This window comes from Tigriopus californicus, chromosome 10 (genome assembly GCF_007210705.1).
Source record: "Tigriopus californicus strain San Diego chromosome 10, Tcal_SD_v2.1, whole genome shotgun sequence".
NCBI classification, from domain to species: Eukaryota; Metazoa; Arthropoda; class Copepoda; order Harpacticoida; family Harpacticidae; genus Tigriopus; species Tigriopus californicus.
In genome coordinates this window covers 11659073-11677123 of record NC_081449.1, presented here as the reverse complement: position 1 = coordinate 11677123, position 18051 = coordinate 11659073, and the positions used below count along the sequence as shown (strand labels likewise).

Genomic DNA, 18051 nt, shown 5'->3' with positions numbered 1-18051 from the left:
ACAACGGCATTCAAGTTTTATAATGGCCTGTGATGAATCCAGACGTAAATTCAATTGGAAATCTGTGGCAGGAATTGGAGGTGCGAATCAGATGAAGGAGGCCCCAAATCTGGCCCAATCGAGGTAGATGGTAATGGAGTAGGCGCGCGAAATACCTGTAATTGGTGACATGGACTTCGTTCCTAATTAGACAACTTTAGTCTTTGATAACTGCCAATGATTTTTACTATGACAAAAATTGACCAACGTTGGAGAATAGGGGTAGTCTGTCTCAAACAGTCAGCTCGTCGCTTTACATCGCAAAAATGATAATTTCGAGTGTTCTTCATACGTGTCTTATGGACTGCAACTCGAGTTAGTTCTTTACTTGCGTGCCTTTACTTTTGCACTTTTTTGGCATCGAATTCTCAATGATGGACTCCCGTGGGGCCGCCTTAATTTGAAATGGGTTGAAGACAGGTTTGCCTAACTTTTAGATTAATAGATATATTTCATCTCATCCATCCATTATGTGTTTTCTATCTTTAACAATCCTTTCGGATTTTTTTCTTTCTTTCCTTTGTTTGCTTGTAAAATAGTTTGTATTTACCCAAATGGGAGGTTTAAGTGGAAGTGACAATAAACAATTCTTGTGGAAAAGTAACGCAAAAAGCGAAAATCCTACTCTACCGAAGTACTACCTTATGACGTGATCTCATGTTTAATAAGATCAAAAAACAAATGTGATTTTCTTGTTTAATGTTTTACCTCAATTCAACAGAAAGGCAAACTACATGCGAGTTGTAATGTTCACCTGAGGCACACGAAACGAACTTGATACATTGATATCGGTTATTCTAGATACTTTCCATTGGGTCAATAAAGTGTCCAATAGTTGTAGGAATCTCTTACTATGTAGCAATAACTCGAGATCCATGAACATGGTCCAAACCAACTTTTCCCTTAATATATTTCAAGCTTAAATGGCGGACGAGTCAAAGTCATTCCTAAATCAGAGTTTTGCAAGTTGGTAGAAAAACGGAATGAAAATGATCAACATGACTGGTGCCATAATTTCAGTCGAAAATGAAAGTTGAAAAACCATAATATAGCAGTTTCAATCCAAATGGACCAAAATTGACTGGCCAAGCCAAATTGAAATGCTTTTGTGAATTCGAGCTCATAGTAGAGTTGAAGATCTAGTCATTCGTGAAAAAGATGCCTTAGAAAGTTTTCCTTTTCTCCTACATGTTTAACACTCTAACCGTTACGATGATTCGATATCTAGGTATCTCGCTGGGAGTATGGTTTCAAGGAGCGATTCTCTGTGTGTGTAACTTCCTTCAACTACAAACCAATTCAAGAGGATCCTTTGTTACGGCAGCCTTACGCTCAGTTCGAGACACCACTGAGTAAAATATCACCTGTTACGCCAATAATGATAACCCAACCAAATAAGAGCGACGGATCACTTGTCGCTTGGACGGAGTCATCTCGGCTGAGCGATGACTCAGAACATCTCCCGAGTGACCCACCTAGATCCAAACCAAAGCGCTTCTAGATGTGAAAGTGCCGTCGAAATTCGAACAGTGAACCAAACTAGAGCCCTCGGTACCGACGCTCCTGAACACAAGGAGAGCGGGGAGTGGATGGATTGGATTTTCATTTCAGAATCGCTGTTGTCTTCGCTAGCATTTAACTCCGGAGGAGTCACGGATCGAGTTCTTTGTACATGGAGTGAGTGAGATTCTATTACAACAAACTTGAGAAGAGGACTTGGTTCCTACTAGTCAGAGAGGAGAACACTTACCCTTATTTAGCTTGTCCTTGATTCACTATGGGGAGATTCACACTCACCCTGACCTGTGTGGTGGCCTCTTTATGTTGGAGCTCAGCTCAACGGGTTTCCCGTCAGGGTGCCCGAAGAGCGTGTGTGGCCGATGGCATTGAAATGTGCAGTTATGAGAACCACAACGGGATGCTGCAAAAGTTGAACAATTTGGCATTGCAATACCCCAGATTGGCTCAGGTCGGGTCGGTGGGGAAAAGTGTTCAAGGTCGTGATCTTGCCTACATCAAGATCAGTGGAAATGTCTCCTCCCGAAATGTGATGGAGCCCATGTTCAAGTTTGTGGGGAACATGCATGGAGATGAGACCCTGGGCCGACAACTCAATATCTACATGGCCGAATATCTATTGAAGAACTATGCCACGGATAGTCGTATTCGCCAATTGGTAGATAACACCGAGATCTTCTTGATGCCAACCATGAACCCGGATGGATACTCGAGTTCCTCGCCATCTTGCGGGGCAAGCATCTTTCAGGCCCTGAGCCATGTCTTCAGTGGAAATCCAAGGCACAATGCCCGGAACAAAGATCTGAATCGAAATTTCCCCAAGCAATTTGACGAGAACCAAAATGTTCCTTTCAATGAATTGAAACGAGGCAGGGAGATCGAAACACAGTCAGTACCAATTCTAGTTAGTACTATGTCGTGTTAGACAAATGATTGATTCTTCATTCTCTCTTCTTATGAAAGGCATATTATGGACTGGATTAAGGGCAACCCGTTCGTTTTGTCAGCCAATATGCATTCCGGAGCCATGGTTGCCAGTTATCCTTTTGATGATTCTGCAGCTCATCAGTCCAAAGGACGCTATTCAGCCTCACCAGACGACAAGTTCTTTCGGTATGTTGCCAAATTGTACTCCCAGAACCATCCCCAAATGGGCCAAGGCGTGAACTGTCGGGAGCGTTTTGAGGATGGCATCACCAATGGAGCTAATTGGTACGATGTTCCCGGAGGAATGCAAGACTTCAACTACCTCCATTCGAATGCTTTCGAAATCACCCTTGAACTGACTTGCTGCAAGCATATTCCCGCTTCAGAACTGGCCAAGGTATGCCATTTTGGCGCCGTACTTTCTTTATGACATACTACTTCTTACATTCTCCTTCAGGGCTGGTCTGATAACAAAGAGTCCATGTTAAAATACATGGAAGCCACTCATCTTGGAGTGAAGGGGATGGTTTTGGACGGACAAACCAATATCCCCGTCCCAAATGCTCAGGTAGGAGTCATGGTCATGGTGTAGAAGAATTCTACGTGTACATCCTGTACAAGGTGGTCTGGTCGAAAATAACGGCAATAGATTAATCTGGTATTTACTAAGGACAAATTCCGATAGCAATGGAAATTCATACTAAGAGGAATTAGATCAATATCCAAAATTAGCTTCAGTCTCGTTGATTTTGGAAAATGAGTATCATTTGCTTTTAAATTTTAGACCATCTTGACCGATGGCCAAGGCTCAAACATTTACGGGTTAAAATTTTGATCTGAATTTTTTTGACCAATTCGCTTTTCAATGAAAATGGTGAACTTGCTAGACCCTCTGTAAAGTTCATGCAGTTGATCTTGATTGTAAATTGCCGAGGCTGTGGCTTTCATTTTGATTGATCATTACGTAATTGGCCTCAATGTAGATACTGAATTCAATTCCAGGTTCATGTTGAAGGTATCAATCATCCAGTGACCACAACGAATAAAGGCGAATATTGGCGTCTCCTTGCCCCTGGAACCTACCGCTTGTTCGCCACGGCCCCCGGATATCTTCAGTCGTTGCCAGTGAGCGTCAACGTTTTGGAAGCCTCACCTCCCCAAGCTCTGATTAGCCATTTTAATTTGATCAAATCCAAAAAGTAGATCTGATAAAGATCAGTCAACAATCAAGTGCATGAATTGGAAATATAGGATTGATAAACCAACAATCTATCTTTTATGATATTCTCAGACCAATCGTCTAAAATAACACCTCTTTGAATGATTGCTTTTCTTTCCAAATTATGTAAACAACCAATACAGAATAATATTAAATTCAAGAGATTGGAAAATCGGACATCAGCATTTTCGTAAAGCAACGGACCCCAACAATATCAGTCATTGTTCAATGCCAAAAGCAGTCAGTCATGCAAAACGACTTTACATACTTGCCTCGTCACTTTTCATAGATGTAAATAATTCATGGGTAATGATGCAAAGAAATCGATTTGCCAACGGCTAGTTTACAAACAAAATCAGAAGTGGAATGGAATGCTCTCTCTTGTTAGCTACCTAGCCTTAGACGTAAGATTAGATTATTTACAATCCTAAACGAGCGATAGCTCATTATTTTCAACCTGCCAACTTCACGTTAGTTCCTAAGCAATGAATCTCGTTTCATCTACATGGCTTCTTCAATTGTATGCACTTGTGTTATTGCAACCTTGTTTAATGGTCACCATCTCCAACGATCTTGAGTTGGTGGACAACGGGTATGAAAATCTAGTCATTACCGTAAACCCAGATGTTAATCCGGAAAGCCGAGCCAAGCTTATTTCTGGCATTCAAGTAAGTCAACAACTTCATTGTCTTTTACAAAAGAGATTTCGTTCAATTATGACGTTCTTTATCATGTTCCTATAGAAATGGATACAAGATGGAAGTAAGCAACTGTACAAATCTACTCAAAAGTATGCCTATATCAAAACTGTTAAGATTTTGGTCCCCAAGTCATGGCATGATTTTTCCGACATAGATGGCACCACGTTCAATTTAGTCCTAGACGTAAGTTCAAAGTTACAACGTATGGCTCAGGAATCGATCTCATACCATAATTGACAGTAGACCCATTTTTTCCATTGTCTCACTTTACCATCAAATGAATTTGAGACGAGTTCAAGTTCATGAAAGAATTGGCTGTTTGTAGGATGGTCGGATTCAAGTGGATCTGGGGAATCCAGTGTTTGGAGATATGCCTTATGTGGAACAAACGGGTGATTGCGGCTCCAGGAACAATCTTTTGCACGTTACCGGCTCGTTTTTGGAACAAGTGGCAGATGAGACCTTTCCATTTCTGTCTTGGAGTAAGAAATTCTGAAAATATTACTGACTGCATGCAGGAAGATGAGCCTTAAGTCGTTGGTCCTATTTGCTAGCCATGAAGGTAAAAATACATAGGTCAGTGGCTGACTTCAAGCCAAACCCAACCACCCTTGGGTCCCAATTAAATATAAAAGGGCCATCATAGTGGATCCAGTGCCTTTTAGAAAAGATATTTCGTTGAATTATGACGATCTTTGACATGTTCCCATGGAAATAGATACAAGATGGAAGTAAGCAACTGTACACATCTTCTCAAAAGTATGAAACGGGTTGAAATTTCCCATGTGGCACACTGAATCAAATGGTTTTAAGGGCATCTTTTGAAATACGTGAAATCTGTTTTGCCGAACATATGAACCTAGTCATATTTTGGTTTGATTTTGTTGTCTTAGCTGATTTAAGGTTGAATGAGATGTAGAAATGTATCGCTTGTAGAATGGTCTCCAGTTGAGTTTAGTAACTTCATAGAGTAAACTAAAAAGGTAGTTTTAAAACAAAAGTTAATAAGTTGCATTTCTGCTACCCTATATTAGTGAAAAACGTGCTATTTAAACTCCTTTCACTCCCTTTCTGTATAATAGATGCATCAATCAGTGCTCAAGTCAGTTCAATTGTACAGTTTAACAATAAGGGCCCTTATTTGCAGCGTCGCACGGCCCAAAGAAAAGGGGAAGAGGCACGGTAGATCACTAAATAAACAGCTCTTGTCTTGCCTTGAACGCAATTTCTTTCCAGATCATTATGTGACCCGGGGCACTAACTATAAATAAGATTTTGATAGAATTATCCAAAAACAACACATACACATTATAATTCAATAACAAGGAATTGGCCTAATCAGTCCTTTATTTGGTAGAGGCTGAAAGAGAAAGCGCCCTCTGGAGTGCAGAACGTAAAACATATTTCCTGCAACGTAAGGGGGCTGTGAAATATTTCTCTTGATATACTTTTAAAAATAAAGATTCTTTTTACCTTTTCTTACATTATGAAAAAAAATAAAAAATGTAAAATATGGCGGGAAAAGGATTTGAACGAAGCGATAGTTTCATTGATATTTTTGTAACTACGGGTCAGAAAAAATTGAAATTTGATTCACATACACATAAATGGTGAATGAGCTAAATGCATGAAGTTAAGAAGCAGTATTTATAAAACGCCTCCTATATAATTTGCAGAAAATCATTTTGTCCACTTGTGGTCACAACTGCAATACGGAGTATTTGAGGAATACGGCTATCCTGGAGACACAGACTATCCCAATTTTTGGTACGCCGATGATGGGTCTTTGAAGCCCACGTATTGCTCAGATCGTGAGCTCCAAGGAGTGTGGAGGTAAACATACCTACCCATGGTCCAAAGTTAAAGTGACCATTCAGAAGCTTCTGTTGCTCTCTCCACAGTTCTTGGGAAACTGGAGGAAGTTGCATCCCCGAAAACGATCCATTCTGTTTTTTTGAGGTTATTCAAGGGTCCAATGCCATTTCAAGCTCAATCATGAGCATGCCGTTCAAGGAACAGGTAACCTGATATGCTACCATCAACCTTATGCACACTTATGGCGACCCTTAATAATGACTCTCTTTACTGACCAGACCGTTCAATACTGTAGTGGAACGGCTGATACTCCACACAACGATCTCATTCCAACCAAGCAGAATGTAATATGTCAAGGACAACCCATTTGGACCCTTGTTAGCCAATCCGAGGAGTTCAATGCCGATGGGTTCCTACCGGGAACAGACCCCACCGCACCAGATACCAAATTGGAGGTGCTGGTGGTGGAGCCGAAACCAACCGTTCTGGTATTGGACACGTCGCTATCTATGGCAGCAGATGGGTCGGATCGATTGAGTAATTTGATTGTTTCGGTCAAGACTTGGTTGACTGAAGAGGTACCAGATGGCAACAAGTTTGGCATTGTTCGTTTCAGGTGAGAAGCCACCAAGGGTGACATACAGAATTTTGACGGTAAATGGTACATTCTTTATTTTCCACTTAAATCCTATAGCATCGTTTCAAAGTAGAAACACTTTAAGAATGGGAACATCTTCATTCATACGGCAAGTTGAAAATGGGACTATCGTGTTAGAGTTTTTGTACGTAACAACGACGGTATTTTTTTGTTTGTTTTTTCAAGGGCTTTTTTAATTGCTGCTATTTAGGAATGTAATCCCCAGTCACGGTGGTACCCCACAATACTGATAAAGTTTTTGTGTAAATGCCAAGACTTCTAATAACGATTTTCGTTGTTATTGAAACAAAAAGAACAACTTTTGTGAAACATCATCTCGTACTTTAGCTCAGATTAGTATATTAATCCCCTTAAAACCTGCAAAGAGATAAAATTTTTAAAAACGTAATCAATAGATGTTGGGAGTAACCTTACTTGCGTTTCCAACAACAATCTTATCCAAATCAATTGAGGAAACGGTAAGATATCACGCTTTCAAAAATTGCATTTGCATCAAATTTGGCTACAAATTTCTCCGATTATATCTTACAGCAATTGCGAAAATTCATGATATACTTTTTCTATGCCTAAAATATAAATGGAAATGTTTTACTTTTCTAAAAGTGGTAGCAAAACCCGAAAATAGTTTGCAATATAACTTAAAACTGACTTAATGTCAATATTTCATGATTTTGATACCATACTTGTCAATGACAATTTTAATCAAGCATAATTTTAAATTTTTACAAAATTATATTTACGTTGAATAAAAACATTGCTAGTAGGTAGAAATTAATTATTGCAAAAAGTGACAAATTTGAAAATTAGACGGTCATATCTATCTTTCAAACACTCAAGGAACATGATAGGATAGTGTTGCATTTGGCACTTAAGTAAAATGAAAAGCAATTTTACATCTTTTGTAAGTTTTAAGTGACATTTTTTGCTTTTTTTATCTTTTAAGGTGCAAAACGCAACTTTCAACTTGTAATTACCAAGCATCTGCTAAAAAGAAGTTTAATAACGTTTGATACTGATTGACTACGTTTTTGACAATGATGCATTTTAATGTGCTTCAAGTGATTTAACAAACTTATCTGAGCTACTTTTAAACATTTGTATTTCACTAAAGTTGTTCCTTTAGTCTCTTTGACAAAGAAAAACATATCTTGATGTCTTGACACTTGAGCAAACCCTTAACAAAAAAATGTAACCCCCGTGCAGTACTATTAAAATGAAAAGGTATAATTCGTCTATTTTGTACCTATCAATCTTCAAATGATATTTGGTCTACCAAAGAATTTGAGTTGGCAGACCGAGCTAGTCCTTGATTGTAGGGTTGATCTGAAATGCTACTTAAAAATTTGTCCAAATCTGACTTGAAAGACTTTTACTTTATTTTAGCAATGATTCTCAAATCCTACTGCCAGTGACAGAGATGAACGACGATACTCGTGCAGAGGCCATCAATGTGATGGATCATCTAAGTGCCCGAGGCCTAACTTGTTTAGGCCAAGCTGTCAAACGTGGCCTCGAAGTACAATAAATCACTTCCTTCCAGTATTATACTCACCCTCCTCTGTCGTTTTTAACCCTAAATCCATTTTAGGCGTTGCAAAATGAGCCTGGAGGAGTGATGCTCTTCGCAACAGATGGAAGATCCGAATGCTTCCTCTCCGTTGACAATTCCACACTCCAGGACGTTTTAAACGATGTGAAGAACTCCGGTATCCGATTAGTCGCAGTTGCAATAGGGTGAGTTTGAGCACCAAATATTACTGGCCTCGTCCAAAGTCTACCTTTGTCTAAAATTATCTAGCGATGATGGTGACCCTGGGTTGGAAGCTCTGGCCGAAGCATCCAATGGAAAGGTATTTTATGTCCCCGATGGTGAGAATAAATGCTTCCAATGGTTCTGAAGGCATAACAAAAATGAATCGCAATTTCTGTTCAAGGCCAAGGCCCAGAGGGTTTGAGAAAGGTTTTACTTGCCATGTCCAATTACCAATCCCTTGATTCTCGTCATCGCCGAATGCAAAAGGTAATTAAAAAAGAATGTAGGCCTTTTGAGTTTGAGATAACACCTCAAATCTGGATTATTTAGGTAGTCGAATTGACCAAGGAAGACTGGTCCAACTCTGAAGTTATTCCTTTTACAATTGACCCGACCATTGGAAAGAGTTCCATTCTTCGGCTCTGGACCAACACGTCAGACTTAAGTGCCATCCTTGATTCCGCCATTTTGACGTATCAAGACCAAACTTTGTTGGATCTTCCGATTCCAACTGATCAAAATAGATTGGCTTTCAATTGGGATTCCCTTCAAGTACGAAGGTTTACATTGCCCCTTTGTCGGTCCAACAAAAGTGGCATCATGTTTATATTTTCTTTGATCTCTTTGATAGATTGGCGAGTATTCGTTGATTTTGAAGGTCAAATCGACCGATGTGCTTGCCTTTTCCATTGAAAGTGAGAGTTCTTCCCCAGAAATCTTTCCCTATAAAGTTGAATGCTACGCTAGTTCCACGAAAGATCATGATCTCAGTGCTCATCCTTTGAAGATAATCGCCAAAGTGACACAAGGAAATTTGCCAATAATTCAAGCCCATGTCAAGTGAGTACAGGATCAAGATGAAGGTCAATCAACTTCTATTCACACTGATATAACTCATGTTTCAATACATCAGGGCCACTCTTTCCTATCAAGATCAAACTATCAGTGTTGAGCTCTTTGACAATGGCCAAGGAGCGGATCTTATTGCTTATGATGGCATTTATTCCCGCTATATGACCCAGATCTCCGTCAAAGGCCGATATTCCTTGAGTTGTAGTGCCCAAGGGGAAAATGGAACCACTTGGATTAACATGGGAACAATTGATAAGAGTTTGGGAATACTGAATCGAACGATTGCCTCTCCAATTTGCTGTGGAAGTTCAGCAGTCAATGAAAACAGTGAATTGAGCGCAACCGGAGCTTTCCAAAGAGTGTTCCAATCTGGATCCATCCAAGTAACACCTCAAGAAAGCAATATTTGAGTCAAGTCGAAATGAAAGCTACGTTTCAGATTGCAAATGTCCCCATATTGGGGTCCTTTCCACCTAGTCCGGTGAGGAACTTGCGGGTGAAGAAAACTCTAGCAGGAAGCTTGGCGATCTCATTTACTTCGCCAGGAGACGATTACGACTGTGGAACAGGTATATTATCCGATCAAAATAGTTTAGTAGCCGCTTTTAATTGATGGTCACTCGACCAAATGTAAAGGCGGCTTTACACTAGGATGGAAAACTGAGATTGAATCCGGTTTGAGGATTGAAGTTGGAGTAGTGCTGGAGCGAGTCCAGCAGAGGACTCAAGTCTTTCATTGTACTGAAGTGGAACAAAACGACTCATACGCCAAAAACTCGCCCCAGCACTAGTCCTATTTCAATCCACAAACAGGATTCAATCTCGGTTTTCCATGCTAGCATAAAGCCGCCTTAATTATTACTATAGTCAAGAACAAGCCTGAGGGCTTTTGAGTTACAACTGTTTCATGTGGTTTGTGTTGGAATGTTGTTTCGTTTTACAATGCTACAGGTGAGGAGGTGAGAAGGTAAAAAATCTAGAAAGCAGTGGATGGGAGTGAGTCTAAATTGGTAATGTTTTTATGAGGTGACCAATGGCTCTTTTAGATCCGGTAATGGTTTGTGATTGTCTTGTTTATATTGGCAGATTGTTCCATAGCTCCCTTGATTGTTCGGGGAAGAGCGCGATGGTAGGGGGCTCGATTTTAATGTCTCCGCTTGATTGACGGCGAGTAGTCTCTGGTTATTTTTGGGTGGTTTCGACATTAGGCTGTCAAGGAGTGGATGATCTCTTTGGTTTACTGTTTCCACATTTCCAGCAGCGTAGCTTTTATGCACATCTGATTTATAGAGAATTGAAAACATGTAGAGTGACAGAAGAGGCAACAGCAGTACTATTCAACATAAAGCCATTGCATAGGCCAACAAGTTCTTAAAGAGCCTTAAGGTAAATTTGGTCTTAAACAGAGCCACTGCTTCTCATATTTTTTTACCTCTCCCACGATTTTAAGCATTAGACGAGCTCCAGTAAAGTTTTAAACATAATTTAGAGCGTTTCCTGAAAACGATACCCCAACAAAAACAACAAAAGTGCTTAAATTCAATCATGCTCAAGAATCGATTACTAGCACAGATTGGGAAATGAATATGAAAATAATTGCAATCTTCACAGCAAAGTGTTGGTATATTATGGCAAAATAACAAAGTTCTAAAGCAATGTAAAAAAAAATGTTTTGCTCCGATTCTTATTTGAGACACAAATATCTGAAGCATACAAAAATAATGCAATCTTAACTTTGGTTACAACTTCTTAATGATAATGATAACAATCATCATTGTTTGTTGCGGTAACATTGACACATTATTGAAATATACATCAATTGGGTTAGGGGATCTCACAACAAGACTGATATCAAATAGTTCGGTTTTAATTACATTAATTAAGAAGACTAATATACAGAGTGTATATACTGATGAGACAAGAACTGATAACCTTAAATAACTATGCAATACTTGAATGCTGTTGCTGTTGCTGTTGTTTTTGTTGTTCCTTTGATATATAGTGATATCCGGGACATTCTGGACTACATTAACATTTAGTTTCTAGATTAAATTAATATAATCATAAGTATCATAAATTAATCACAATCATTGATATGAGCATCGAATTCTTGGATAGTGAACAGCAACGGAAATCAATGAATTAGATAATCAAATGCATTCTTGTTTCAGCTAAGTTCTACGATGTTCGTCTGTCAAACAATGTCACCCTTTTGAAGTTATTCGGTAATGATGTGCCGTCCTTGGATGCCTTATCTGTCATATCAGGATCGTTGGACCCCCGGGAAGCCGGCTCCCCAATCCGGATTGAGGTTGAGCAACCCTGGTCATTGTTTCCAAATCAAAGCGTCTACTTTGCCATGAAGTCCGAAGATCATAACGGCAACTTCAGCTCGATTTCAAATATTGTCAAAATCTCCACGACAGTGGACGACAGTTCATATCCAGATGTTTACTTAAGTCACATTTTGACCGCAATATTGGTGCCCGGATTGACCATGCTAGTAATTGGAATGGCATTGATCTTCTTAAAGAGAAAAGGAATTTTCGATGAGTTCCTTAAAAGATAAACGTCAAATGTCAAATTTCCATCTTGTCTGAGTCACTGAAGCCCAATAGAGATAGGCATGGCCAAATTGATCCGAGTTTAAGATATTCACTGATGCATTTGTTCTTGTTCTTATCTTCTCGAATCTCGGTTTTAACACCTTCTGTATTAGCGAGCAAGCCATATCAAGTTCTAGAGTAATGACGGCATCAATCAATTAACAATAGGATTGCTACATCCTTCTGGCCATTTCATCACTGATGTCGATTGAGTTATCAATAGTAAGTAATCAATGACAGGTAGTGATGCAAAGTAAGCGAATCTTGACAATATATTGCTGCTCAATTGAAATCAACAACATTTTTGAACCAATCAACTTCGGATATTGATTGAAAATGAAAGCCAGACTTTCATTCAAGAAATGGTCACACTGGGTTTGCAACTTCATTTATATCATTGAATGGACCTCCATGGTCATTGATATTTGGGGTAGTAAAGGTACAATGAAGAAATTTGAATTCATATGATTGTGCATGTGTGTGCTCAGCAAGGAACAAGTTCTGGATAAGAGATATTGATAAGGTCGGTTTGATGTAATTTTGATTTCTCAAAACACAGTAGCTCAATTGTGACTACTTGTACATGAGCATTGATAATGCGACTCCTAAGTTTAGTTTTCATCACAACATTTGGGATTTGTAGTCACTTGGTTGATGCTGAAATAACATTTCAGGACAATGGTTATAGTGATGTGGTAGTCGCCATCTCTCCCGACGTTCCAGTTACCCATGCTGAGGATATTTTGGCGTCAATCAAGGTAATACTCCATCTTCATACATATGTAGGGTTTCCTTTCAAGAATACTTTCATCATGATCAGGGACTGTGAGCAAATTATGGTTGGATTTACTCTTTAATGTCTCTACTTTCTCAAAAACGTTTATGTAGCTCCTCAGGTTCTGGGTATGCAATAGATTGCTGTCACCATTTAAACAATGGAAATCGTATTCCGTATCACTCTTGATTACAACTCATTAGAAGCTACGAACGTATAGAAAATTCATTGTGGTGCTATTCGAACTAAAAATCCCCAGTCGAAGTTGAGGTTTGGAAGGCTTAGGATTTGTTCCAAATACAAATTTGAGGCTTGCTGATCCCAGTTCCCATTCCCTGTCAACATTGCTTGGGAAAAACCTAAGAATGTTACTTAGAAAGACAAGCGAACAAAGGGTTTTTCCTCACTTCGTGGGATATTGCTACTCTTGACCTAATCATGAAGATGAGAAATAGTTCATGAAAAGCATGTGAATTGTAACCTTTATTTTCGAAAGAGAGTCAGCCTAAGTAGTGGCGACTTTCAAACTCTTTTTGATCTTTCATCATCAATTAGATCTGAACTTGAATGCGGGCATATTGCACTCTAGAATTTTAATCTACAAATTGCCGTAGTACATTGTGACCGCAGGGGCCTTGTCCCATGCAAAGATGACGTCATTTTCAGTGTCACGTAATCGTGCCCATGGTTAGACCAAGTTAATTAACTCAATTTTGACTACACTCATACAAAGTCATGTCCATTGTTGTAAAAGTAATTATGATTGAACCATTTATTCGTTATTGGCAAATAAAGCCTAAGAATAGTTGTTTGAAAGTTCTGGATTGCATCAATGACTTATAGATATGCAACAAAAACCACTTTTGATTCGGAAAGCGCAGTCTAGTTTTGTCGTGACCCCGGGCGTTGATAAGTACGCCGTTTACGAGACCTTGGCAAGATATCCATCCTGGAAACTACAGTGTATGGCAAAGCAAGTTTTGGCGATCGGGAGAAAGAAAATTGACCTGGAGATCCCATTTAGGCGGATAATGAAACAAGAGGACGATTACACACTTTACCAAATTAAATTGTAAATGATCCTCCAGCCAATCTTTAAATACTGGTGTGTTGACAAGTCATCAGATTGACTATTGAAGGATCCAGCAAAGGCCTGAACAAATATGTAGCACAATCTATCTATTTGTATCATCGCGGAATGCTGGAACGAGATTAACAACTCAAAAAACAGGCGCGTGAAAGAGCATATAGTACGTTCCAAATCAATGGAACAATCTACACTCGTGAATACTTGAGAATATAGGGATTCTCAAAGCGAAATACTTTGTTAATCAAGACAGAATTTTGATTGATCTTTTTCAGGCTTGGATACAGGATGGGAGCTCTTTCCTTTATTCAGCCACCCAACGCTATGCCTACATCAAACATGTCAAGATTCTTGTGCCCAAATCGTGGAACTATGCCCAAGCAACCCCAACCTCCGAGTTTTCCCTTGAGGTCAGTTCACTTCTCGGACTCGCAATTAAACCAGCTCGTACATTGACTTTTTACCCTCCAGGATGGTAATATTGTGGTGGACACGGGAAACCCCGTCTTTGGAAACGGTCCTTACACGGTTCAAACTGGACAATGCGGGGAACGTGGCGAAAATATCATGGTCTCTCAGGATTATCTATTGGGCTTGACATCAACCTCCACCGAGAATTACGGCCCACCATCGCACGTGTTCGTACACGAGTGGGCCAAATATAGATATGGAGTGTTTGAAGAACACGGTTACCCCGCGGATGAACGATTTCCCATGTACTATCTCAAGACCGGTCATGATGCGAACGGATTGTTCAATGAACTCATCCCCAACTTTTGCACCAATAAACCACTTCAAGGACGATGGACGTATGACGATGCATAAGGTTTTAGGATATTGTTGGGTACTAATAATGCCTCCCCCAATAGGGATGGTTTTGAAACATGTGCCCTCGGGGATAGCAATACCCCTGGAGATTCGTGCTTTTTCGTGCCAGACTCTGGGTCCACCAATGAAGCAATCCGCAGTTCCATATTGGCGGTGCCATTTTTAGAGCAAGTGAGTTGTTACATATCACTTGAAATCTTGTTCAATTTGGAGAGGCACAAGTTAATTTGCCCATTGCCAATCTCGATAGATGGACCACTTCTGCGAGGACAACGATGGAGCGTATTCGCATGACTTTGTGGGACCTACCAAGCATAATGCCTTGTGCGATTCGAGAAGTGTGTGGAACGTGATCTCCAGCAATTCCGACTTCCAAGAGGACAATTTCAAACCTGGGCCAGAGGGCAGTTCAAACTCGACGACCTTCGAAATTCTTCGTCCCGATGAGGCTCGATTCGTCATGGTCATCGATAAATCCGGAAGCATGGACGGCCCTAAGGATCATCCTCGAATCAAACGCCTCAAGCAAGCCTCCGCAAGATGGATTTTGAACGATATTTGGAATGGAAGTTCCCTTGGAATATCCTCATTTTGGTGAGTTGTTAGCCTGCGGATATGGATTTGTCTACATGATAAACACAATGACTAGAATAGATCCACGAGCACCAAAAACCTTGGGAAGGAAGTTAATAGCTTTCTCTCTAACGGAGAGAAAGTAGCCAAAAAATACCAAGAATGAGATTTTGATGAATTCCCGTTGGACAAATCTGTACTCTTATCGACTTAAGCTGAATGTCAAACATTTGGTTAAGGTATATAAAAGAAAACAGAATTGAGCCATGAAAGCTATTTTTCTAGCTATAATGCGGATGCCAACGACATGACCGTCGTGTCCGAAGAAACACGCCAAACTCTCGTCGACCAAGTTATGAATATCCGCACTTGTGACTACACTTGTCTCGGGCTTGGGTTCAAAAAGGGGGTGGAGGTGAGATATCCCCTACTTCTAGGGTAGTCCTTGTTAAGGCTACTGGTTAATATCCTGAGCGATCTATCTCATCAGGTTTTGACTCAAGGAGGAAAAAATAGTGGCGGAGTAATGATTTACATCACGGACGGCGACTGGAATTGCAACGACGACCATGACCATGATGATTCAAATTTGAACGATCCCGCCATCAAAAAACTGATTGAAGACTATAAAATCAAAGTCATCACTTTAGCATTCAGGTAATGTGTTAATCGTTAGTCAAAGATCACATGTATTTCCTTATCTTCAAAATCCTGGTTCTTTTTCTTAGTAAGGGCGCTGATCCCAATTTGGAGAATTTAGCTAAATGGAGTAACGGAAAAACTTACTTCATTCCCGATGGTAACATATTGGCACAGTTTATTGTTCTCTAACCTAGCTCCAAAGCTAACGAGTTTTTCCTTTTTTTTAAATTCCATTTATAGGGGAAGGCATTGAAGATCTGAACGACGCTCTTTCTGGATCACTGACCTATCAACCAGCAGTTCCAACCGGCGACATGGAGTTCATTGTGAGACCACCATAATCCAGTGTAAACGTAGTGAGGCCCATGCATCTAATCTACTCCTATCTACTAATCTATTTCAACTAGATTCTTCAAGACTCCTTCAGTAACCTTGATAATCCCACTGGCGACCAAGCCAAGCAGAAGCAATTCATTATTGATCGCACTCTCGGGCGAAATGTGAAATTAAGCTTCGACTTCACTGAGGGTGACACCAACTCCGTTGAGGAAATCAAATTTTTCAAAGCAGGTTGCCAAGAAGCCACTTGCATTAAGAATATTGACTTGTCAGACATCAAAACCCTTCATATCCAGCACATTGAGCCGACCCTCGAGGTACACCAATTCCTGATATTTGATGATCAAATTAGCGCATGACTCGATGTTTAATCTAAACCCTCTGGATTTAATAGGAAGGCCGTTATCAATTGGAAGTCATAACCAGTCAGAAAGTAGAGTTCTGCTCGGTGGTTGTAGCCTCACAATCAAAAGAGGAGACAACCAAGCCCTTTAGGACCAAGTGCTGGTCAACCATTGGTAAGACACGTGCTGTCATTCAAACTCATTCTGGTTACTCTGTTGGAAATGTTAAGCCTCTTCTTATTCTAGGAAATGATGAGGTGGATGTGGCTCAACATCCGGTAGGCATCATCGCTCAAGTCACACAAGATAATAAACCCGTGATGAATGCCAAAGTTATGTGAGTTTCCCTTGAGCTTTTGTGCCACTGATCATTCCGTTTCAAGGGGGTTTCACTGCCTATTTTTTGCTCCTTAGTGCAAATATTGAGAGAGCAGGCGAAGCTCAAGCCATAAGCATCACACTCTTCGATGATGGAAAGGGACCGGACCTCATTGCCAATGATGGTTTATACTCGCGGTACTTTGCTCGCTTTGACGAGGATGGCCGCTACTTGATTCGTTGTCAAGTTCAGGGCGATGAGAACACCAACGTTAATGGAGGGTTCACTAATAGCCGGATCTATCCAGCCAAACCTGGATTGGCGGCTCCATTGTGCTGTGGAAGCAACACCTTGATGCCTGGAACGCTCCAAGAGCCCACGGGCGATTTTGAGAGAACCTCGGCAGGAGGGTCTATTAAGGTACAAGCAATTCGTGCGTAAACTTTGCATTTCAACTAATACGATGCATCCTCGCTTTAGGTCAAAAACGTGAACGGATTGAATCAGGTCCCTCCCATGAGAGTCAAGGACTTCCAAGCATCCTACGATTTAGAGGCAGACACCATCTCGATTGGATTCACGGCTCCTGGCGAGAATTGGGACGATGGCAAGGCCAAAAGCTATTCCATTCGATTTTCCGAATCCCTGTCTAACCTCACCTCTGCCTTTGACAAGTGTGACGAAATTAAGACAGCCTGGGCGATTGAAGGGGATCTCGAGCCTCTTAAAGCACGGGAGCCCGTTCGTTTTGTTTTCAACTCGAGCACTTTGCTCAAGGACACTGCCTACTTCTTTGGCGTCAAAGCCACCAACGGACGAGACATCCAGTCGGACCTATCCAATATCGTTTCTTTGGCTTTGGCCCCCCGAACAGATCTCTCGGAAGATCCATTCGATCCAGTGGGTCTGTCGGGCGGAGCCATCGCTGGCATTGTGATTGGATCTCTCTTGGGATTGTTTGTTATTATTTTCATCGTGTATGTATTAGTAGTAAAGAAATGGCGAAAGTCCCTTGTCTATGCAGTATCGGCAAAGAAAATTACACAAGAATAAACA

At 40.4% G+C, this 18051-nt stretch overlaps 2 protein-coding genes across 3 annotated transcripts; both read left to right on the top strand.

Annotated features, from left to right (window-relative positions):
• LOC131888023 (carboxypeptidase D-like) lies at positions 1-3765 on the top strand. Of its 2 annotated transcripts, none has more exons than XM_059236792.1 (5): positions 1-123; positions 1268-2445; positions 2521-2881; positions 2942-3052; positions 3487-3765. In XM_059236792.1, the coding sequence occupies exons 2-5, from the start codon at positions 1817-1819 to the stop codon at positions 3685-3687; spliced, it is 1302 nt and encodes a 433-aa protein (XP_059092775.1). In that variant the 5' UTR covers positions 1-123; positions 1268-1816; the 3' UTR covers positions 3688-3765. The 2 variants fall into 2 exon arrangements, with proteins under 2 accessions (XP_059092775.1, XP_059092776.1); XM_059236793.1 differs by having other exon boundaries at positions 65-80.
• A 398-nt stretch (positions 3766-4163) lies between these two features.
• LOC131887592 (uncharacterized) lies at positions 4164-18048 on the top strand. Its single transcript, XM_059236218.1, has 30 exons — positions 4164-4371; positions 4447-4587; positions 4730-4886; positions 6081-6237; positions 6306-6423; positions 6498-6835; positions 8261-8393; positions 8466-8611; positions 8676-8746; positions 8812-8897; positions 8961-9182; positions 9262-9470; positions 9544-9865; positions 9922-10051; positions 11654-12035; positions 12202-12218; positions 12677-12846; positions 14226-14360; positions 14422-14759; positions 14820-14949; positions 15029-15372; positions 15637-15766; positions 15842-16008; positions 16080-16150; positions 16234-16319; positions 16401-16649; positions 16727-16850; positions 16923-17013; positions 17091-17415; positions 17476-18048. The coding sequence occupies exons 1-30, from the start codon at positions 4189-4191 to the stop codon at positions 18046-18048; spliced, it is 5745 nt and encodes a 1914-aa protein (XP_059092201.1). The 5' UTR covers positions 4164-4188.
• Positions 18049-18051: the final 3 nt, after the last annotated feature.

Bases quoted from the DNA above. Each gene is read 5' to 3' on its own strand.
- LOC131888023 (XM_059236792.1), top strand. From the start codon at position 1,817: ATGGGGAGATTCACACTCACCCTGACCTGTGTGGTGGCCTCTTTATGT. The intron at 2,446-2,520 runs GTCAGTACCAAT...TTCTTATGAAAG, and splicing joins GGCAGGGAGATCGAAACACA to GCATATTATGGACTGGATTA. The intron at 2,882-2,941 runs GTATGCCATTTT...ATTCTCCTTCAG, and splicing joins CCGCTTCAGAACTGGCCAAG to GGCTGGTCTGATAACAAAGA.
- LOC131887592 (XM_059236218.1), top strand. From the start codon at position 4,189: ATGAATCTCGTTTCATCTACATGGCTTCTTCAATTGTATGCACTTGTG. The intron at 10,052-11,653 runs GTATATTATCCG...TTCTTGTTTCAG, and splicing joins CGATTACGACTGTGGAACAG to CTAAGTTCTACGATGTTCGT. The intron at 12,847-14,225 runs GTAATACTCCAT...GATCTTTTTCAG, and splicing joins ATATTTTGGCGTCAATCAAG to GCTTGGATACAGGATGGGAG.